Here is a 23702-nt window from a genome sequence, read left to right on the forward strand (position 1 = left end):
TTTTAACAGGATCGGAATGTAAAGACTGGAATCCAAAAAATAATATTTACAGGATCGGTATGTGAAAACTGGAGTTTAAAATAACTTTTAACAGGATCGGTAAATCTATGTAAAGAATGGAATCCCAAAAAATAACATTTAACAGGATGGGTATGTAAAGACTGAAATCCACAAAATAACATTAAACAGGATCGGTAGGTAAAGATGGTGTTCAAAATAACGTTTAACAGAGTCGGTTTGTGAATCTAAATAATAACATTTAACAGGACCGGTAGGTGAACACTGGAGCTCAAACTTACATTTAACAGGATCGGTATGTGAAAACTGGAATCCAAAAAATAACATTTAACACGATAGGTAGATGAACACTAGAATTCAAGATAGTATTGAACAGGATTGATATGTGAAGACTGCAGTCTATAATATAGCGTTATAGCAGGACTGGTTAGGTTCTATACTTGCAAAGGACCGCAAAGAATTGATTATAATTCTCCTTAGTAATATGAGCAATAATCATTCAAAAAGTTCTTTTGTCTTTTTAAAAACTAGGGACCGACAGAAAAATATCATCGACAGGGTTACTTAAACTGTACAGTGTTTTGGTCTTACGTGAAAATAACATGTCTTACAGACGTAAGAGAATATGCGTTCTACTGTTTATATAGTAACATTTCGTAAGTTTCAGTATGCAATATTTCTAACAAGTACAAGTATATTTAATAACATCATATATAGTTCAAAGTTTGATTCCGCCTTTGCGACAAGTGCAGAGCAAGACCAGCCTGCACGGACTACAATGTTCGCTATTCAGTCAGTAAATTTTCAGTGAACATCCCTTTGAATTATAAGTGGTATTTCCCAAATTGAATGATAGACCAGTCTATTTTAGAAATTTAGCAGGGTAAAGGTTAATGAATATGGGTCCTGGTTACCTTAGATCTAGCCTGTCTTTCGTTTTGAAGCTCCTCCTCAAGCTCCTCAATGCGAGCCTGAAGTTCCTTGATCTTTCTCTGAAGCTGGGCAACCAGGTTCTGCTCATCCTCAAGTTTTGAACTTAAAGTTTTAATGTCAGCCTCCTTCCTGTGAAATGTAAGCACCAAATGTAATATCATTCTCATTGTGCACCATGTATTTTATTAAAACAATGTTTGTACATTTAATTTCATCTTTGGAAATCGAACTGGTGAAAATAAATTCTATCAACGCACCGAATGACACTTCTTCCTCAAAATATGCAAGCAAATCTTCGAAAGTAATCTTCATAAGCCACCTTATCGCAGAAAATATATATCAACTTAATAAAATAAAAATATTGCCACTAAATAGCATTTAACAACAGATACGGAACGAAATAGCTAAGCCACCATTTGCTATTTTGACAATATCTCATAAATTATTGAATGTGCCCTTTTAAGATTATGCCTACAATCTATTTAGATCAATATGTTGTTAATAACACACAAAAGATCACACAAAGACGCATTGTTTAAAAAATATTATCACATCGCATTTTTTAAAGTCACAAAAACACATAATACGTTTTGTTGGGTTTTACGTAGCAACGACATAATAATAAATCATTAGGTGATTTTCCAGCTTTCTATGGCGCAGGAAGGTCCCAGGAGCCCCTCTGAGCATTATTTTGAACATAGGTGTGTACCTGGGTAGAACAACCGATCTTCCATAAACCAGCTAGCCTGCCACCTCACATGAAAGAATTCCTACCTATAATAAGCCTTGTCCAAAGTTTATGAAGTGTAATACATTTTACTCCTTTTTAATGAACTGTGTATTTTTGTAGCTATAAGCTTTATCTGTTAAGGTTTAAAACGACCTCTTTAAAATGTATAGCTTTACATACTCTAAATATAATGATAGATACTATCCTTTTGATTATTTGCCCGTATAAAATTTCGTAAAAATGTAATTTGCTACGTAAGGAAAGAAAAACTTCATTGATCGTGAAAAAATAGCAGTATGTTTGTACTAGCTGATAAGTAAACTTCGAAATATGTTCGCATACTTCTTGACATTGCCTTCAAGGTCAGCCTTGACTCGCTCAAGTTCCTCAACAGTATCTTGTGTTGATTTAAGATCAAGCTCAAGTTTCCTCTTTGCCTTCTCTACATCAGCGCGAATCTTCTTTTCACGTTCCAGATTGTCCTCAATCTGAAACAGAATCATAAAACCTAATGCGTACGAGATCTATGCACATAAGTGGAGGGCCATATAATATATATATATTTTTTTCAGGCATGAGTGGCACCTGGATAGCAAAACCGATCTTCTACAACGACCCGAATGGATAGCTTCCTCACATGGAAGAATTTTACGCAACGAATGAGCTGGAAGCTAAAGCGGCGGGGATAATTGTGGCAAATTGTTCGACTTTAATCAATTAAACACGAAAATCAAAAGTGAAGACAAACTGCAATATGGCCACATGATATGTAAAACATTACAAATTTATTCTCAGTACAATAACGACAAAGTGTATGAAATTTAGTGTTCGTATAGAAAGAGAGAAAGAGAAAAAACACGATAGAACTCATGATGTGCCTACCTCATCAAGGGTGGATTCCAGCTTCTGTTTAAGTTTATTTAGATTGTTTACTTTATCTTCCTCTGCAGCAAGGGCGTTCTCCGTTTTCTTCAGATTCTCTTCAAGGTTCTTTTTTTCTTTGTTTAATTTACCGATCTGTTCATCTTGTTGAGCCATTTCACTCTGAAGAGTTCTAATTTGGTTGTCTTTAGTTGTTTTGTCGTGTTCTGCTTTTGCTAGAGAGCCTTCTAGACCTGTAATGGTAGACCTGAGTTGTTCTCCCTCTTCTTCCAACTTTTGCCTTATTGCTTGCATTTCAGCCGCGGCGTCTTCGTCTTCCAAACACCTTTCTTCAAGTTCTTTTATCTGAGCCTGGTATTCAGCTTTCTCTTTAATTAGAGTTTCCATCTTTTCTTCATAGTCACCCATAGTATCTTGTTCAGCCTGCATTTGGTAAAACATATCATCCTTTTGTCTTCGTAGTTCGACATTTTGTTCTTCCAGTTCTTTCTTTTTCTTTTCAAGTTTAGCGAGTTCTTCCTTGCATTTTTTGAACTCTTCTTCCATCTGTTTCATTTCATCCTCAGCACGAGCAGCACTAAGCAGTGGCTTCACCTTTGTGTACAGTTTCCACCATTGCCAATTCTTCAACACCATGTACTTACGGATATTCCTCTGAATTCTGGACAGACCGGTTCTGAAAAAAAGACTTTTCTGAGTAAAAGGTAATGGTAACAAATTTCGAAAAATAAAAGAAAGATGCTTATCTTCGTTTATCAGAATTAACTATTTGAAATCCATGTACCCGTTGGGGTATGAATATTTTACAATAATAATAGAGAAATTCATATTTTCTCATAAAAACAAAAAGAGCTGGAAACATTGAATAATACATACAAATCTAAACTTTGCACAAAATAATCAATATTTTAATGTCACAATTCTACGTACCTCTGGTCTCCAAGTTTCTTGTACTGTTTGCGCATGAGGTAACCTCTGATATGGGCCTGGAAGAGGGAGACAATTTTAGAGAGACGTTCATCACGCATGTCTTCAAGCATACCCAATACACCAGCTTTGAAGAATACTTTGGTGTTACCAATTTTGTAGTCATTTGTATCCATTTGTAGAGATTCCAAAATCTTTTCCGTAACCAGTTTGCCTTCAACAAATCCTTGAGGAATTGCATTCGGAGCCAAAATGGAGTATCTGCAGTGGTAAAATCACACATGTAAACCGTATTTAAAAATCTAATAGCGGTTTTGTCTGTGTATTCTGACTAAAAGCTTGTTAAAGAGAATTTTATAACAATTCTCAAAAATACTTTATCTATAATATGTAACTTACCTCTGTTTAAATTCACCGTAGACAACTCTGCTTGGGAAGCCCTTTCTGCAGATACGGATACCTTCAAGTACACCGTTACACTGGAGCTGGTTGAGTACAAGGGCGGCATCGATGACACCTGGGGACTTTGTCTCGTTTGGAATGATGCAACGTACAAAGTGAGGGTGGGTTGTGTACAAGTTCTTCATCAGCTTGTTCAGAGATTCCTAGTAAGAAAGGAACAAGTCAGATTATTTCATTATTTGAATTGCATGCAAAATTCAAATATTTAAAAAGGATAAATATGATATAGGAAAAATATAGTCTATAAGAAGACCATTGGGAAGCACAGACCGCGACCAAATAAAATAGTGAGTCTGTTCATGAGAGGTAATGAAATGTGCAGACTGCTGTTCAAATAATAGAGTCCTTAAAACGTCACGTCCAAATACCGCTGACTTACCAAAACAAAGAAAGTCCTACAGCAGCGTATGTATGTATGTATGTATGTATGTATGTATGTATGTATGTATGTATGTATGTTTAAGCAGCAGATATACACAGACGAAATAAAACAGAGAACAAGGGCATACTAGTAATTAACACATAAAGGAATTACAGTGGGGTATCGCCTTGGAACAGTAATTGGTATGCCAGAGCATAAGATATATGGTAAGTTTTGGGCAGATCTAGTATAGCACCTATATAGCTTAATATACGGAATAGGATTGCGCAAACGGCGCGTTACGGAAACAGAAATAAATATTTTAATAAAACACTGTATAATGGTGATGCTAGTAGTAATATTAGCTTTAGACTGTATATACATATTCAATTGTACATTTTTTCCATCCATTCGTTTGGACATAAAATTATATGTATTGTTAATGTCACAATTTCGTTATTAAATGAATATTAAAATGTTATTGCTTGTCACTAGAAACTGTAGGCCTAAATAGTTTTTGTGAGAAATAAAATATGTTCTGTTCTTTTCTGTGCTGTTGAAAAAGACTACTTGGTAGAAATTTTTTCTTATAGGTTTTGGCTTAACAGGTTAGCTTCGAATTAGCTTCAGGAAATTATTGATAACACTATTACTATTCTGATTATCAAAAGCAATTGGCCGTTTTTGAAAGAGTTAACATCGCGAGGTAATATGTCACGCGGAAAAAAATTGGAGTGCTATTATTCTGCGTACCTAATAATCCGAATTATGTGTAACAGACGACTTTCTATCCATTTAAACTTGGACGCACTCTTTCTCAGCGTCTGTGTGGCGCCAGATAATATGTCGACGGGATGACATTTTAGCAGTTTTTTAATGAAAATGTAAATGTTGTTTCATACTGAAATGTGGATAAATGTCACCATCATGAATCGATTGATATAAAAGAAAAAAATGTATTTATACAGCATGAAAGCTCGTTGACAAAAAGCTTACTCTGTGAACAGCAGAAATGGTCTGGAAAGCAGACGATTTTCCCTTCTTCTTACCACCGCCACCTTCGGCTGTAATTTATAAAGCAGATAACCAGTGTGAACAAAATAAGTGATAATATTACATCTGCACTGTACAATATTTACAGATTAGAATATAATTAGAAAGAAACTACTGTACAATTACATTATCTACTGGAATTTACATTCTATATGGATCGAATCGTGGTTGCGTTGATCCACACAGTTTTTTATTCTTTCCTAACTGTCGTGCATATTGTACTATGAACCACCAATATTGTGCCAGATTGGCAAGCACAAAAAAGGGGGAAAAAATAATTTTACAAAACTGCAACAATTAATCTGAGTTTTCATCTCTTTAGAATTTGAAATCGACGTGTGTTTGTACCTACTAAAGAGTGGTTTTGGTCCAACAAATAATTTGTATGCAAACGATTTTAATATAACCAAAGTGTCTCCATGACAACAGCTATTTTCGTTCTTTCCAATTAAATTTTGTGTTAAGTTTGAATTTTTGTTTGGCTACGCACCTGCTGCTGGTGAAGCGAACAGGGAGGCAACAAGCGCCTCCTTAGACTCGGACAATATACCGACAACAGTCTCGTTGATTGGATCTTTGTTCTTCTCAAGCCAGTTAGAGATGTTGTATGGTACCTGAAATTCGTGTACTAGTCTATAGAAAATTACATTTCAACAACTGTTACTACTTAAATAAAGCTTAAGCTGTTGTGAACGAAATCAGGGGGCAAAAACCTTTCCACACAAACTGTACAAAAATATCACATGTTAGTAACAAAAATGGTATACGTTTTACAAAACATTTATTTACATACTAAAATTTATCATACTCGTTCGTTTCTGGTTAAGAGCCGTTTTCAACAGTATTTCAGTTGTAACGGTGGACAGTTGAACATGCCCATATCCCTGATTTCTGTACACTCGCTATACTGTTCTCTGGAAGTAACTGCCGACTTCTCGAAATGTGTTATGGGGAAACGGCAAATGATTTCAGACATAATGTATTTTATCAAATCGTCATGGAGAAAATACACCTCTCCCGAGGATCACACCCACTGCCCACAATCTGTAGATCTACACTCTCCATAGAGCTAAGTGGGTGGACTTTTTCAAAATCATCTACGGTTATTATCTGCGTATTCAATTGTTTACTTTTAAGGCTATTACTTACAGCACCAGCATAATGTCCCAACTCAAAGTGGGCATTCGCACCTCCCTTTCGACTCTTCACTGGTTTCGTGAAATTCTTGGTTTTGCCCAAATGGTTGATCATAAGTTTTTCCTCGAAGGTTTTGTCTGAGGCCTTCGGGAACATGCATTCTTCTTCAAGAATGGACAAAATACCCATGGGCTGTTGAGAAAGAAGAAGTTTAAATATCGATTGAATATAAGTATATAACTAATGTCTTCTTTTCATGATCAGCACAATTTCGAGCTATGTTACCCGAGAATGAAATCTTAGTCTTATTTCTTAGTCGCACTATCTACCCAACCAGTCAACAATGTAATGATAAGTATTGTTACAAAATTTGCAAGAAATAGATAAAATTGCAAGTCTCATGTGCATAGATGACACTTTTGAAACACTGAAACATTCTGTGTATATATTAGTATACCACAATCTAGTGGGCAAACTTTTACCTTTTCAATGAGATCAATACAGGCTTGCAAGTCCATACCAAAGTCAATGAACTCCCACTGGATACCTTCTTTCTTGTATTCTTCCTGTTCCAGTACGAACATGTGATGGTTGAAGAACTGCTGGAGTCTCTCATTGGTGTAGTTGATACACAATTGCTCAAAACTGTTGAACTGTAATGACAAGGTAGACGTAATTTTGTCTTATTTATAATTCCAGAAAAGCAATCGAGATTCACAATCAATGCATACTTACTGTTACTGTCGGGCCTGAACCAATGTACCTGAACAATGTTGACTTTGTTACGATTGTAAGAAGGAAGTAAAATGATAATACTGTATTTTATTAATGTATCTTTTCCAATTCACCATCGTACACGTATATCCTACTGTACCTATGTGTCGCAGTTTATTCTCTGATGTCTTTGCAGTTGACACATCAACATGCTATCTATCAGTATGTTACAGGGGCGGGTCCAGGATTTGTTTCCAGGTGGGGTCCAGTTGGGGGTTACATACGTGTTGGCGGGGGTGTCCCTCTCCTGCTGTTGGGGGTAGGGGGGCCTTCCCCGGAAAAGTTTTGTTTCTTGGGATCAACGGAGAGCAAATTTCGAGCGTTTTAGAGTAAAAAAAAAAGAATCTTAATCCCATCAAAAATGTAATCATCACTTCGAAAATTAGAAATCCAATATTATTTTTACACATTTTCCCATGATATGAAAACGAGCATAGTGGGGGTACGGATAAACAAGGATGAAAAATTCAGTACTGGCCTTGACTAAGTGTAAGCCCTTGCCAATGACTCGCCGACTTCTAAAGGAGTGCAGCTTTAAAAGTTTTCACCATTAACTTTGAAAATTCTAGGGGGGTCCGGACCCCCCTGACCCCCCCCCCCCTGCTGGATCCGCCCATGTGTTAGATTAAAATACCGTTGACGCTCGGTATCTCGAATTTCAAATTACTTCGAAACAACAGAAATTCGACTAAAATACGACTTGATGCAATAGTTTTCCGCTAAAAGCGTGTCCATGGCCACATGTACTTGTACTGCGTACTTAGAACATATCGGCCTTACACATTTTTTCATATTTTCTTTTTATTCATTTTGTGTTTGCAACGAGTGATCACACCTTTATGTATGCAACACATATTATGCTTCGACACATACTAGGAAATTGACCGACAGGACTTCAAGTTCAGTTCGACGCAACTGAAGTCGCAGAATGTTGAATCATAGATTCGTATACATGGAATTTGGACGGGACATGAAAATTTCTTAGAGATAACCGGAATTATGAGATAAACAAGTTCGAGATACGAGCATCAGCTACATTATAACGGATAATTCAGATGAGTGTACACACCCTTGTTATCCGGATAATACGAAATGCTGTGATAATCTAAAATGCTACAAAATGGCAGATGAACGCTTCTGAAAATTTCAGGTTTTTCGGTAATTTGCTGCGGCTTGATAAGAGATTTTAACCACCAGATGTTGCAAAAAGAACGAATGTTGATTTGTTTCAATGAAACTCAAACTCTTTTACCGTATTTTTGTGAATACAATACACAATATGTTAAATAGTTTACAAAATACATGTAAGTTTAGTTTGAAGATTCATAAAAAATATTTAGAGTTGTTTTTTATGATTGTAATTCACTGTATAAACGGCTGTACCATTTCACTATCTGACATAGTTTAGAGTAAGTTGTTTACGTTTGCCGTTTTTATGTCAAAACCATTTATATTGATCCTTGTGTGAAAAATGGATAATAGCCGAAAATGACCGTGGATAATGCCCTACATGAGTTGTCTTTGAAAGTGGATAATAGCCGTCATAATTTTTTTTTCATTTACATTCTTCCATTACACATTGACCAGTTTTGTGTGTGTGGGCATGTTTTGATGAATGAGTTTGTAACAACATGATGATATGAACCTGTTAACGAGTTTTCAACTGGTAACAGGCACAGCGTACAATTTGCACCTTCCTGGTATCAAGTAGACATGTGCAAAAATATCATTTCCCCTCGCTGTCCCATTTTACCCCACGGTTTCCATATATTGGCGCTTGTTTCAGTGCTGGGGGGGGGGGGGGGGGGGGGGGTGAGTACGTGGCAGTCGATCTGTACAGATATTTGGCTCCTTTAGAAATGACTTTTGGAGTTTGGCTGGAGGTTCTCCTCTTTAACCTACCGAGATCTACGAGACGTATAATACGGTCTTCTAAAATACCCAGGATTTTCAACACCACTAAAAATAACACAGATTTTGAACAGCAGTCAAAAATACCATGATTATTATAGCCCAAGAAACAAAGCAAAAAAAACTGATCTAAATTATAATTCATAACACCAACTTAATGTATTGAACTTACAGAAGAAGAGGCAAGGGGATATTGAACAAATATTAAGTTAATGAACGTAGATCTTCCTATACATCTCTGGGACCAACTCTTTATATTTCAGTATAGATATGTATGTGATAACAGTCTTGTATTACAGATGAAATTTTGGTGGGGTAAACATTATAAGGGGGACAACTTAGTATGGAAAAGTTAACAAATGTACTCAATCATTAAGGTAGCAGATGCCAGTTTTTGGACTTTTCGCAAGCCGGCCGGAGACCGTCTTCCTTCGATTCAGCAGAAATCAACTAAACAAAGAGATTTGAAAGAAATAAAGCATATAGTTATCATGTATTTGTATGCTTTCCTTAAAATCTAATAGAAATATTTGCCATTTATAAGACTCTGTAGTCCATTCATAGCTAATAGTGAAACATAGGTTCGCGAAAATATGGGCCAATTTTCCAAAATATTACCATATTTGGCCTTGTGGGAAAAAGTTAGGGGAAAAGCAGGAGTCCAACAATGCACAGTGCCTTGAACACAAACCTCTCATGTACCTATTCTGCATAACAAAACTATCTGTCAACCGACTACTTTTTTCAGTACTCCTTATTGAATTAGGCCTCTGTTGATTTGACATTTGCACATTCAGCCAGCAATCAACATTCACAGTTTCGCATCGGACCAACTTCAGGACACTAATTCCGTTAAGGTCAGCTGAATGCTTGTCAGAAGGTTTTTAAGTGTCCATTACACAGCACCAAAGCACAAAATCCGCATTGGATATCATTTTGAATGAAAACAGGGCCTTCAGTCAGTTTTGACACTTACCTTCATTTTAAGGCTGGAAACTACCAACTGCTACCTAAGTACAGTATCAAACTACTATCAGCTAAGGGAATGTACTTCTTCTATGAATTCACAGCAGTATTCAACATAGTCCAGCAAAACTGACCTGTTAAAGTGCCATTATTTTCATTCTCTTAAAATGCTATCAGACCTCTAGCATACTCAATTTGTAAAAATGGTTGTACCCCTCTCCCTGTGGAATCTGCACATTTAGATTCAGGTGTTAAATTTACCTGTTCAGGCTTGTTTAAATTTTTACCAAAATCTAGCTGAAAAGATACAGACGTATAAGCTTTAGAACCCTCTGACAGCTGGCTTGATTTTTAAAACAGAATTTTACAAAGATATAGACATTTACCCTTTTGATAAAATGTTTCAGGAACATCTGGTACTGAATATGTGTATAATACATTACCTTGGGCGTGCTACAGCAATTAGTTACCACATTTTATGAGTATACTTCTTCAATATACACCGATCGGTACCTTTAGAACAGCATAATATGCAAAATTTCAAACTACAATATTGGCTATTATCCACATAACATTTCGGGCTTTATCTTCGAAACTTCTATGAACACTTGGGTCAGTATCCATCGACTACTACATTTGCTTATATATTTGCCAATGTGGGTTATTTGATTTAAAATAAAAACTTCTAAACATGTTCATATCATTGTTTATATAATAACTGAAAAATAAAAAATAATATTTATTACCGAATGTCCATTAAATGAGGTTGACATCGCTTTGAATCGCCAAACTCATACTCAAAAGCAACATGTACACACTGTTTAGGGATTTCCATAGTGAACAATATGTCCCATATGCAAATTGTTTAGTGCAAATGGTACAGCTTTTAAACCATGTTAAATCAGTTATAATACTTTAAACAACCAGAATGAGTAATTAGAAAATATTGAAAAAAAAAAAAAACAAACAAAAAAAAAAAAAACAATGTCCTTGCCAAGTTTGACATTTCATCCAGTTTGTAGCATTTTGGAATTATCACAGCATTTCGTATTATCCGGTTTACAAGGGTGGTACATGTACATATACTATTAAAGAGGACTTTGATGGTTTTTACACACGGACCTTCTTGAATGTTATCTTATTCCGGAAGTGCTACAAAACAGTTCTAAAAATGAAAAAAATCATTTAATTAAAATGATATTTTATAAATAATAAATCTGTTCTTATATTTTATCAGTTGATAAAATATTATTTCATAGGCGTAGGAGCAGGGGGGGGGGGGGGGGCAGCGGGAGCCAGGCCCCCCCAAAGCTAGGAGAGGGGGGGCCCAACTATAGTTTGGTCACCCCAATATTTTGGAAAAGAGATATAACTTGCAGTCTAATATAACATTTACTTACTTAGTTAGCATCATAAAATTCTTTGCAACCTGATTTCTGATTTGCATTTGGCCTTCCCTTGTATTCTGACTTGTCTCTTTCCGTAGTGTGAGTACTGAAATCTGTACGCGCCATGCCAAGGATTGTTTGATTAGATTTTATAAAATATTATATCATTCAGCGCAATCACTACAGTTCCGGTTTGAGCGTCTGCAACTATGTAACTATTAAGCCTGTTTACGCATGTAAACGTTATGTATTTTTTTGTTTTTCATTTTCCATTCTAGGGAAATGATATTTCCACAACTTTTTATCACAATCAGACAAATGCAGCGCTAATTGATTGTATGTCCAGGGCTACAACAGAACAATGTAAAAAAAAAATAGCACACTTAATTAGAACAATACATAATAGATCTATGACTGATTAAGACAGTTCAGTGCCTAGTCGTATGTGTATCATCAGAATAACTCAATGATTGCTAAAACATAGAGGCTTGAGAAGGCCTATGGCCCATTTTGCCCTGTACAAGGCTTTGTCATGAATAATGCACCGGGGGTACCTTGCCGCCCCCCCTCGCTGCCGGTCGAAAAGGTTTGGCCCCCCCAAAGTTAAACTCGCTCCTACGCCCATGTATTTAGATTCTAACAACGCAAATAATAATTCGCATTTCACAGTACTACAATTTCAGCGTAATACGTCATTCCACAGGTGCCCGTCCAGTCTTGGTGCCCATATGGGTGCCGCCCCCTCAAAAAAAAAAAAAAAAAAAAAAAAAATTAAAAACACTGTTTTAAGCCTAAAACGAAAAAAAAAAAATTTGAAAATTTTTTCCCCCCTATATATACTCATATGGAAAAGGTGCATATGTTTCCGTAACGCTATGGAGGTTTACTAGGACACGCTGTGGAACAACCAAAATGTCCAGTTCAGTACCAATGCAAGCTACCCTGCTGCAATTTACACATCATGCATTTATAAAATAGTAAACAATCCTATTCTACCTAGTAAACAGCCTTAAATAACTTACATTTAAATTCTAAGACGCAAACAACGGAAAAGGTTTTCTACTTTCGTTTTGAAACAAAATGGCCGATCGTCACTGTTATTTTGCAAGTGTCTAGACAATTTGGCTTGTTTGAATTTAAATGTAAGTTATTTAAGGCTGTTTACTAGATAGAACAGGATTGTTTACTATTTTATAAATGCATGATGTGTTAATTGCAGCAGGGTAGCATGCATTGATACTGAACTGGACATTTTGGTTGTTCCACAGCGTGTCCTAGTAAACCTCCATAGCGTTACGGCAACACATGCACCTTTTCCATATAAGAGTATATATAGGGGAAAAAAATTCAAATTTTTTTTTATTTTTTTTCGTTTTAGGCTTAAAACAGTGTTTTTAATTTTTTTTTTTTTCGAGGGGGCGGCACCCATATGGGCACCAAGACTGGACGGGCACCTGTGCGTCATTCGGGTTATATGCTGTTACAACTTACCCCCAAGGTTAGAAAGTGTTGCATAGCCAATGGAACGTATAGATATTTGTTTCTTTTTTATCAGAATTTTGAGAAGTATTTATAAACTAGTAATCTAACAGCTCGCAAACTATTTATGAACAGAATCATCAAATTAGGTTAGTTGTTACCAGCTTAACTTTTGTATGACGTCACATCACTATGACTTCAAACTTTATGTCATACATTTATGACGTATTCGCTGAATCATAATTGAGCTAATTTAATTCGCTCGTAGAGATCAAAACGTGTTTACGGCCCTACACATTAGTCTTGAAATGTTGTTTTCAACAGTTTGGCCCTGAAATAATTCGTATGTAATGGAACAGAAGTAGAATCTCTTATGTTACAGTCGTAGGGCGCAAAATGTATTTTCCAATCATATTTAATCGAAGATTAATAGGCTGTTTGCTATACCTTTATATAGCAATTAATGCGAGTCATGTTAGAATTCTGCTTAATTGTATGCTAAACTTACGTCAAAAATTTCGAAACCGGCAATATCCAACACACCAATGTAGTAATTCCTCTTCGCTTTTGTGTCAAGGGTTAAGTTTACTCTCTTCACCAGCCAGTCAAACATGCGGGCATAGGTAGATTTGGACATGGCACTGACCGAATAGTTTACTTGATCTTTATTTCTGCCCTGTGTGACGAATTCCGTACCGACCTTGATCTTTGGTTTCAAGAAGCCCTTGAGCAAATCACCACTGTTAACACCAAGCAAGAAAGCCACCTTTTCGGCCTCTAAAATGTATGGAATAAATAGTAAGAAATATACAGACAGAATCCGAGTAACTATTTCGAGCATATGTTTAAGCATCTACTTTTTATTTTGTTTTCTTAAAACAATATCCCAGTTGTTCACAACAGAATTTGTTTCATAACGGTGAGTTGTACTACCTTGTAAGTAAATTGGGATAACTGATATAATAATAATAATAATAATAATAACAAGAGTGCCAGACTGTCACAATATATGCCCGTCATAGCAAATTTCTTTACACTAGAACCTGTATTTGCAAATGGAATTTTAATTCTGTGGTTATGTAATAATTCTTGTAATTCTTTTGTTTTTCTAAGTCCACAAAAACTCCTTACCAGGTAGAGTTACCTTAAAATACACCTAAAATTTGAAAGTAACATCTATGTTGTACCGCAGAAAAGTGGTCTTAGTTTTTCCCTACGGTCAATTATAATAAAGTTACAATATAAGTTATTTATAGTAACAACAAGGGGGAGTAAATCTTTAAAAAATCTAAGTCCACACAAAAATACCAGGTAGAGATAGGTCAAAATACACCTCACAATTAGATGTAACATGCATGTTGTACTACAGAAAAGTGGTCTTGATTTTTCCCTACGACCAGTAATAAAAAAGTTACAATATAAGCTATTTAAAGTAACAACAAAGGGAAGTAATTCTAAACTAGGGACCTGGTTCTTGTGCATGACACTCCGTTTCATTATTGCGAACAATTGTGCCAAGTTACATCAAAATCCCTCTATGCATGAAGAAGAAATGCTCCGTTCAACGTCATTCTTGTATCTGACCTTTGGCCTCGAAGTGTGACCTTGATCTCAGACTTAGGGACCTGGTTCTTGCGTAGGACACTCTGTCTTATAGTGGTGAACATTTGTGCCAAGTAACATCAGAATCCCTCCATGCATGAAGAAGAAATGATCCGGACAAAGTTGTCATTCTTGTATCCTTTGACCTCTAAGTGTGACCTTGACCGTAGACCTAGGGACCTGGTTCTTAAACATGGCACTCCGTCTCATCATGGTGAACAATTTTGACAAGTTACATCAAAATCCCTCTATGCATGAAGAAGAAATGCTCCGGATAATGTCATTATTGAATTTGACATTTGACCTCTAAGTGTGACCTTGACCTTAGACATAGGGACCTGGTTCTTGCGCATGACACTCCGTCTCATGATGGTGAACATTTGTACCAAGTTACATCAAAATCCCTCCATTGCATGAAGAAGATATGTTCCGGACAAAGTTTGTGGACGCCGCCCAAATCGCCCGCCCGGTAATAAGTCCCGTTTTTCAAACGGGCGTATAATAATAATAATAATAATAATAATAATAATGATAATGATATATTAATATTAATAATAATAATAATAATAATAATAATAATAATAATGGTAATAATAATAATAACTTTATTTAAAACATAAAGGGAGAAAAAATAAATAAGATAGAAAACAAGAGCTGTCTGCTGACAGCGCGCTCGACTATTCGAAGAATTGGTGGAAGTATGGGGTCAAAATATTACCAGAGATTTTCAGGCAAAAGAAGAAAAATAGATAAGACAAACACTGTACCTCTCGTGTAATTCTTGCACTATATGGCAATGTATGACCATGATGGTAAGCAAGTGTTCAGAGTTTCAAAGCCATATATCAAATAGTTTTGACAGAACGTGGACTTGTGCGAAAACTGAACCAATAGCCAAGTCCAAAAAGGGCCATAATTCAGCCAAAATAGTTGACAGAGTTATATACTCTTGCCTACAGATAGCAATTATGACGATAAACAAGTGTTCAAAGTTTTAAAGCCACCTGTCAAATAGGTTTGACAAGACGTCGACTTGTACGAAAATTGTACCAATTTCCAAGTCCAAAAAGGGACATAATTAATCCAAAATAGTTGACAGAGTTATGTACTATTGCCTACAGATAGACACTGTTATAATAAGCAAGTGATAAAAGTTTCAAAGCCATATTTTAAACAGTTTACACAAAATATGAACTAGTACGAAAAACTTAACCAAGATTTGTAAGTTAAAAGGGGCCATAATTCAGCCAAAATCCTTGATGGAGTTACTCATGTCTAAAACTGGACATGGTGATGGTACACAAAAGTTTCAAAGCTTTATCTCAAAAGGTTTTGTCAAAATGTGGACTGGTACGAAAAACTTAATCAAGGTGTGAAGCCGATGCCGACGCCGTGGTGAGTAGGATAGCTCTACTTATTCTTCGAATATTTGAGCTAAAAAGCAGAACAAATAAGAAAGAAAAAAATGTTGTGACAGAATTGTCATATGAATTATACATAACTAATTACATAAGAAGAGAATGAAACGAAAGCAATATACTTAGTAAACTAAGTAAAAAAGAAAAAAAAAAGAAAAAGAAAATGTGTAGAGAACAATGAATATATTTTCTTTATAGATGTATATAAGAATGATTTTTCGTGAAACTTACAATGTCTGAGAACTCATGAGTGGGAAAAATGAAAAGTATACACCTATGGAATGTAGAGGTTCAAACCCCCTGGTTAGTGGTGCCATCACTAATTATTTAAAAAAAGAAAGGAACAGTACTACACACTACCCCATGAGGTTACAATACCCCTGGAGCCTGTACCAGCAAGTATAGAAAACATGTAAATTAAGTTTGATTTAATTGAATAAAAGAGAGATTGTTTACATAGTTTCTTTGAATAGATACAGTTTAAGGTGCTTTTTTGAATTGACTTAGCATGTAGCCGACCTATTTCGCTTTTGTTATTCATTATATACTTGTATTATACAGAATTCAATCTTGAAAGGAAATTATTTGTTGTTAAACTAAAACATTATAATTAAAACAAACCAGCAGTGCCATCGGCTTCCGCCTGTTCCTCTCTTGGGTGCTGCTTCCATTTCATCTCACCAGCATGTAAAATGGCGGCAGTGATCTTGTACAAGCTATTCTTCTCGTCCTGGGTGAAACCCAAGACATCGTAGGCATCCTAAATATTCATATGTAACAAATAGGAATTATTTGTCGAATTTATCTGTGAAAAAATATTAAATACATAACTGACAAGCCCTTTAAACCAACCAGTCAAATTTATTAATACATGTCATACCCGTTTAAAATTCGTTCAAGGCAGTCATAATTCTGAGTGAACTATACATATTAGAGTTAAAAAAACAAGAAATTCTACAAAATATTTACATCAGTGAGTTTCATTTCTTCGACGTCATCAATGCCATCCACAGTTAATACACCTTGATTGATGAAAGAGTAGAGACCTGCATCAGGCTGAACCAAGCACATCTCTGAAATTGATTGAACAAAAATGTCAACAAATTATCAGCATACCTGAAGCGACACGGTGCCACAAATGCCAAAAGGCGGTGCAAATGACACTAGCTTACATTTTTTTCTTTGCGTTACACCAGTGACATAAATTTCAAACACCACACTGCAAAAGGAGCTGACTTAACATAGTTGCAGCTGGAGTCAGGAATAAAATCACACCGATACATCGACAATGCTTTGCAACAACGAATCCTACAACTCTATTACTTGCGTTACCTCTATAGACCTCAAGAAAGATTGCTGGAATATACATGATGTTCGTTGTATCATATACTAGGCCCACAAACAACTCAGTAAGTTCACTTTGTTTTGCTGCCGTTGGTGGACAAACGTTTTCAATCAATTAAGTGCTCGAGAGATACTAGAAGTATGTAAATATCTTATCGCCACCCATTTATTTCCTCCTCTGGAAGCATATTAGAAAGCTTTTCCTGGGCAAATGAAATACACAGGAATGAAGTCACAGGAACTAAAGCCAGGAGAATAATGTGAATAAACTTTATCACTTTGTTAAGCTTCAATAAAGACAATAACTGTAACTTTGTGAACTGACAAAAGAACAAACTCGATGACTTTCAAACATTATTTTAGTTTCTTTTAACTGTTTTGTCAAAATCTCGCCGAAACAGTTCTTCGTTGGGTAAACCGGCCCAAAATATCTAAATATAAGTACTTCAAAATGTAATTGCAACAAAGTATCTGAGCCGTGCCATGAGAAAACCAACATAGTGGGTTTGCGACCAGCATGGATCCAACCCAGCCTGCGCATCCGCGCAGTCTGGTCAGGATCCATGCTGTTCGTTTTCAAAGCCTAATGGAATTAGAGAAACTAATAGCGAACAGCATGGATCCTGACCAGACTGCGCGGATGCGCAGGCTGGTCTGGATCCATGCTGGTCGCATACCCACTATGTTGGTTTTCTCATGGCACGGCTCATCTATTTCTTGAGAGAAAAAAAAAACACGTTACAATAAGGAATAACAAATGTAAGGGTGCAAATAGAAATTATGACCTACCGTGATATTTTGGAAAAGCAGAAGTCAGCATCTGATAGAAGATGTGGTAGTTTCTTTCAGCCGACTGTTGGTATGTTACACGAGACTTTTCCAACAGGTCTATGGAAAGAGTTACAATGTAAAGATTATTGAAATTTGAACCATTAACACTGTTAAAATAAAAGATACTATAGTTGCTGATAATGTATAATACTGTCAAGAATTTAAGACTACGATCGAACATTATCATACAGTCACAGGTGTATACTCAGTTGATTATTGCAAATATTACAAACTGATGCAAAACGGAAAGTGACAAGTGTAAAGCAAGTGAAAGAAATAAACGATGATGATAAAATATCAAAACTTACAAGTCTCGATATCGGCTCCTGCGATTTTTCCATTTGGACCGAAGTGGATACGGATAAATTTACCCTGCGGACGACAAAATATTCAAATGTATTAATGGATCACGCAACGATTTTAATGGGAGGCTATGTATTTTTAGCAACATTTCAAGCAAGTGGGTACTCAGTATAAAATGATAATTGCTTACATAAATATCTCTTCCATAGATCTGAATTTTACTTAAAGACACGTAATGAGGGTAAAGCAAGTGTATACACGTGCGGAAGAAAATATGGTTAAATACAGAATATAATAATGGATCATAATTTAAATTTATTGTGTATAACAACAGGAATACTTACTGATAAGTGAAAGTGGGTTGAATTATTGATGCATTATCTGGCTGGTAGAAGCTATAACAGAAGGTATAGAAGGTACAGTGAAAAGTGAAAGGTCTAGTGCAGGTTTAGGTCATTGTGTTCATAGTGAGAGAAGCGGCAGGCTGTGTATCGCTACGCCTGAAAGTACTTTGAGGCAGTCTAGAGGAATCTAGTTGAAAAGTTCAGTAACGTTTAATCAACGAAATAAAGATTTTTCTTTAAAATGCTTTTCTTACCTGTTATACCTATCAGTTATAATCAAGTGCATGACAAGATTCGTTCTACATGTATTTGTAAGCTGTTTGAACTCTTGAAATCTAACGCAAATTTTCGTAAATGCAAATCGACATTTATAATTCTTACTCAAAGTCTGCTTGTGCACTCAGGTTTTAGGAGATACAAACAGAAGTGTGCAAAGGTGCGTTATAGGTAAATGTAATATAAACAAGGATAAGCAAAACAAAATTGTGTTTGGGCAGGTGCACGCGACATTAAACTAAGTGTTCTTCCATGTAAGAAATTGATAACTGTTTTGAAATTTTTATAATAATACATTGAATATATGTAATTTTATAAGAAAGTAAGCAAGGCAGTGCAATTACTGTTGATTTCTTAACGTTTTTATTGGACAAAGATCAGAACAGAAAAAGTTTTAATCAAGTAATTTGTACCTAATTCTTAACCTAATTCTTAAAAATCATAAATCACAAATATATTACCAGATACACAACTTTTACTCAAAACTTACGAATCTGGAGGAGTTGTTGTTACGGGTTGTCTTGGCGTTACCGTAAGCCTCAAGTACAGGGTTAGCCTGTACAATCTGGTCTTCAAGAGTACCCTGTAAGTAAGATACTGCCATTTAGTGAGCTGTTATGTTAACATTATTAGCTGATGTAGTATTGTATTATTTTTAAATTGCAATGTGCTAAAAATGTGTAAAAATAATTTCCAGATCATGCTTTAAATTTATATGATATATTACAATATACCTTCTTGGAGGCTGCGGCGGCTGCCTTCTCTTCCTCTGTCTGTTTCTGGAGTTGAGCGGCCACCTTAGCGAAGTACATGATTACTTTCTTCGTGTTCTCAGTCTTACCGGCTCCAGATTCACCACTGTGGACAAGATATATGTACTTTGTTATAAAAGTATCCATAGGCATAGTTTGAAATCGAAATTGGAACTTAAATTAGCTCATCTTGACCCAAGCATCGCAGTCATGCGTCATAAGAGATTGACACTCAGGATAATGGGTAATGATCTAAAAGTTGTATTGAAGTACATTTGTTTATATCAGTATAGTATGCAGAATACGGAGTATTAACAAATGGCGAAGAAAAAGTTTGATATAATTTTGGTCGACCGATTTTGAGACTAGACTCATTTAACGTACAAAACAAAATGACTCACGTGATCAACATTGACTGGTTTTCACGATCTGAAAATGATGAGAAGATAATTAAAGTTAAATTCTGCTAAAAATGTATAATGTAGGTATCTAATGTATTTGAAATAAAAGTACATGTGTGCAGTTGCGTTTTATATCTGTTATTTATTGCACAGAAAAAGAAGATACAGCCTGGCAAAATGAACATTTTATTGATTGGTTTTTCCTAGATGACCAGATCATCTAAGACGAAAGGAACGTAAAAGGTGAGGGCAAAACGTCTTATCATTATTCGAGCCGTGCCATGAGAAAACCAACATAGTGGGTTTGCGACCAGCATGGATCCAGAACAGCCTGCGCATCCGCGCAGTCTGGTCAGGATCCATGTTGTTCGCTTTTAAAGCCTACTGCAACTAGAGAAACTGTTAGCGAACAGCATGGATCCTGACCAGACTGCACGGATGCGCAGGCTGGTCTGGATCCATGCTGGTCCTAAACCCACTATGTTGGTTTTCCCATGGCACGGCTTATTTTACGAAACAAATTTTAATTATGTTAAAATACAAGTTATTGTTTTCTATGTCTTTTTCCCCCGATAATATTTGGCATACAGTGCGTACGATACAATTGCTGATACAGAAACGCCCAAGCAATTTCAGACAACTGTCCTCATCATCAGAAACACTGTTGCTAGGTTTCCGAAGTTTTCATTGTTTTGAAAATCTTTAGGTAATACTGAATGTCTTATCTGATCTAAGGTCTTACCTTGCAACATGAACTGGAAAGCATTGTCAGACACGGAGAACAAATGGGGTGGCATTTCTAACTTCCTCTTACCACGGTACTTAGATATGATAGAGTCCAGATAAATTGGCAGACGACGGTAGGGGTTCACAGCGACGCAGAAGAGACCCGAGTAAGTCTGAAAGAGGTAATTTTGCATAGTTTCTCATAAAAGATGTGACAAATATTAATTAGCATATGTACTGAATTCCTGTTGTAATAAACAGTGAATGACATCTATTATTTGTGAACTGAAAGTAGGGTTAGAGTATTCGCGCATATTGATTAAAAATAAGCTTTTAATCTAAAAAAACGCTTATGATTTTTTTTGCATTTAGATAACTATATGTAAATATATTGGCTATACTAACGTAAATGAATCCGTTGTAATATCTACTCCTCAAGTTGTTAAGCACAGAGGCTTCATTCAGGTATGTCATGTTGGCCATGTCATCCGTCATCTCAAACTTGGGGGGATTCACCTGCTGAAGGTCATTTTTCTTCACCGTGGCGTTCTGTAAAGAGTTTTAAGTCTTGTTATTTGACATGTAAATGTATAATATAAACAAAAAGTGAGTAAAGATTTTTTTGTGTTGATAAGTTAATGGTGTCACTGTTTATATTTTTATATGACTTAGTTTTATGAAGTATCATTTAATAAAGAAATAACCTGGCTGGAACTCAGGATTTTAACAGTGATTTCTTCGCCTTTGGACGAGACAATTTCTGCGCGAGCGAAGCCTTCCTTTTCATCGGGGATCCAACAAGCTTTCTTGCCGTCGTAAGGGAGCTGCTCTTTCATCAACTTCTTACGGTCCACCGCCAGGTACTTGAAGTCCGGGTCCGCTGACCAGTCCGTCGCCATGACTGCGAACACTAACAAAACAATCGAAAAAGAAACTCTTTGTTTGTTTCAACACTCGAACAGCTCGGTTACTGAAATTGGACAAATATATATAATATTTAATGGTACAGATCATTGAATTTTCAAAAAGAAAGGGAAACCAGGTACGGTAATGTTTGAAAAATTAATATCTTTTAACAACTTCATGCGTTTTTGTAGTATCGCCAAGTGTTATTTTCAAATCAGATTTTATTTTATCTTATGACGTGAAGTTTGGTCTGAAACCTTACCTCATTTAAATAAATTACTTGTCCTCGTCTTGAAAAAAACGCATTTGAGCTGCACCATGGGAAAACCAACATGGTGCATTTGCGACCAGCATGGACCCAGACCAGCCTGCGCATCCGCGCAGTCTGGTCAGGATTCATGCTGTTCGCTAACGGTTTCTCTAATTGCAATAGACTTTGAAAGCGAACAGCATGGATCCTGACCAGACTGCGCGGATGCGCAGGATGGTCTGGATCCATGCTGGTCGCAAATGCACTATGTTGGTTTTCTCACATGAAGACATAGGCATACGTTTTAGCTGAAATTTGATAAATCACTTTTCAAGCATAAGGAAATAGCTCTTTACAGATTGAAATCCACAAATATTGTGATAAATAGCAAAGTAAAAAACCGTAAATAAAAAAGTGACCTCTTTTACTCACATGAAGTATACCTCTCAAATAATGTTGTACCAAAAAATGTGTTGTTCCTTATCTCAAAAATTAAAGAAAAAATTGCCCTTTTCATAAAATATATTGTATTTCATTGGCGTAGTTGTAGAAATGGATATTAGCTGTTCTGTGTCTGTCTTACAGATACATGTACGTGTTTATTATGTCCCCTTTCAAAAGTATTCATCAACAAGTCTACAGATGTCATGTACAGAAGTTGCAGTCCGTTGAAAATACAGTCAGATATTCATGCCGATGTATATTTAATTCTACACCGAAGTGAAAGCTATAAAGTTACCTGAAATTGTGAATAAAGATACCTGACATACAAAAACACAAGCTTTTACTATCTGGATGCAAACTTTTGACAAAAAGGGTCTTAAAGTAGGACATGTGAATAAGATGAGGTTCATACTACTTTAAATAAATGCATGCTGAGATATTATATGTCTTACCCTTTTCTTTGTTTTACATTGTAAAAGGATAAAATAATTTGTATTCTGCTGTTTAAAGGAACTGAAAGTTTTGATTCCCGAGAAGAGGGCATTCACGCTTAATCCAACGTCGTACTTAAACTAAATTATAGCATTAAACTGTTTCGGAGTTCAATGAGAAGGAAAATAACAGTCATATTTTGAGGTAACATAAAAACGTGATTGAATTTTTGATACATAAAGTTGATCTAGTATACTGATCAATTTACATGGTTTAAAGCAGAACTGAATCAGTCGCATAGAAAAAAGATCTTTATTACACTTCTATTGCTTTTAGAATTAAGGTTGATCTGTTCGTTAGGGTCAATTTATTCTACAATGTAAAATGTAATTAAATCCTGATTCTTGAAAACTTCAGAAAATGCATGGAAAATTCGGAAAAAAAGAATGGGGTCTTGGGTTTGATTTTTTTTGCTAGATTCATTTGTTAAATTTGGACTTTACTTAAGTTTTAATATCACCTTTTATTAAAGAAAGATAGTTATGTTGCCGTTTCAATAAGTCTATACACGGGTTACTATAAAGTCTTAAAACGATTTTTAGTTCCGTACACTGAGTGCAGGCTTTATCCTACGTTATCCGGATAAATGACG

The 23702-nt window shown here is 35.8% G+C and overlaps 1 protein-coding gene across 1 annotated transcript in view; it reads right to left on the reverse strand.

Annotated features, from left to right (window-relative positions):
- LOC123564461 (uncharacterized) overlaps window positions 1–23702 on the reverse strand; it is a 78230-nt gene that overhangs the window by 13041 nt on the left and 41487 nt on the right. Inside the window, exons 31-50 of the mRNA XM_053526961.1 lie at window positions 21723–21954; window positions 21424–21567; window positions 21035–21191; window positions 20293–20320; window positions 19874–19997; window positions 19630–19722; window positions 18525–18588; window positions 18175–18273; window positions 17011–17114; window positions 16663–16801; window positions 13530–13798; window positions 6986–7156; window positions 6516–6695; window positions 5857–5980; window positions 5310–5377; window positions 3890–4095; window positions 3494–3751; window positions 2564–3239; window positions 2024–2169; window positions 933–1080 (exon numbers count right to left, since the gene is read on the reverse strand). Of these exons, the coding sequence (XP_053382936.1) occupies window positions 933–1080; window positions 2024–2169; window positions 2564–3239; window positions 3494–3751; window positions 3890–4095; window positions 5310–5377; window positions 5857–5980; window positions 6516–6695; window positions 6986–7156; window positions 13530–13798; window positions 16663–16801; window positions 17011–17114; window positions 18175–18273; window positions 18525–18588; window positions 19630–19722; window positions 19874–19997; window positions 20293–20320; window positions 21035–21191; window positions 21424–21567; window positions 21723–21954 (3430 nt within the window). The remainder of the gene's footprint in view (window positions 1–932; window positions 1081–2023; window positions 2170–2563; window positions 3240–3493; window positions 3752–3889; window positions 4096–5309; window positions 5378–5856; window positions 5981–6515; window positions 6696–6985; window positions 7157–13529; window positions 13799–16662; window positions 16802–17010; window positions 17115–18174; window positions 18274–18524; window positions 18589–19629; window positions 19723–19873; window positions 19998–20292; window positions 20321–21034; window positions 21192–21423; window positions 21568–21722; window positions 21955–23702) is intronic.

The sequence above is a fragment of the Mercenaria mercenaria genome, chromosome 2 (assembly GCF_021730395.1).
Source record: "Mercenaria mercenaria strain notata chromosome 2, MADL_Memer_1, whole genome shotgun sequence".
Taxonomy (NCBI): domain Eukaryota; kingdom Metazoa; phylum Mollusca; class Bivalvia; order Venerida; family Veneridae; genus Mercenaria; species Mercenaria mercenaria.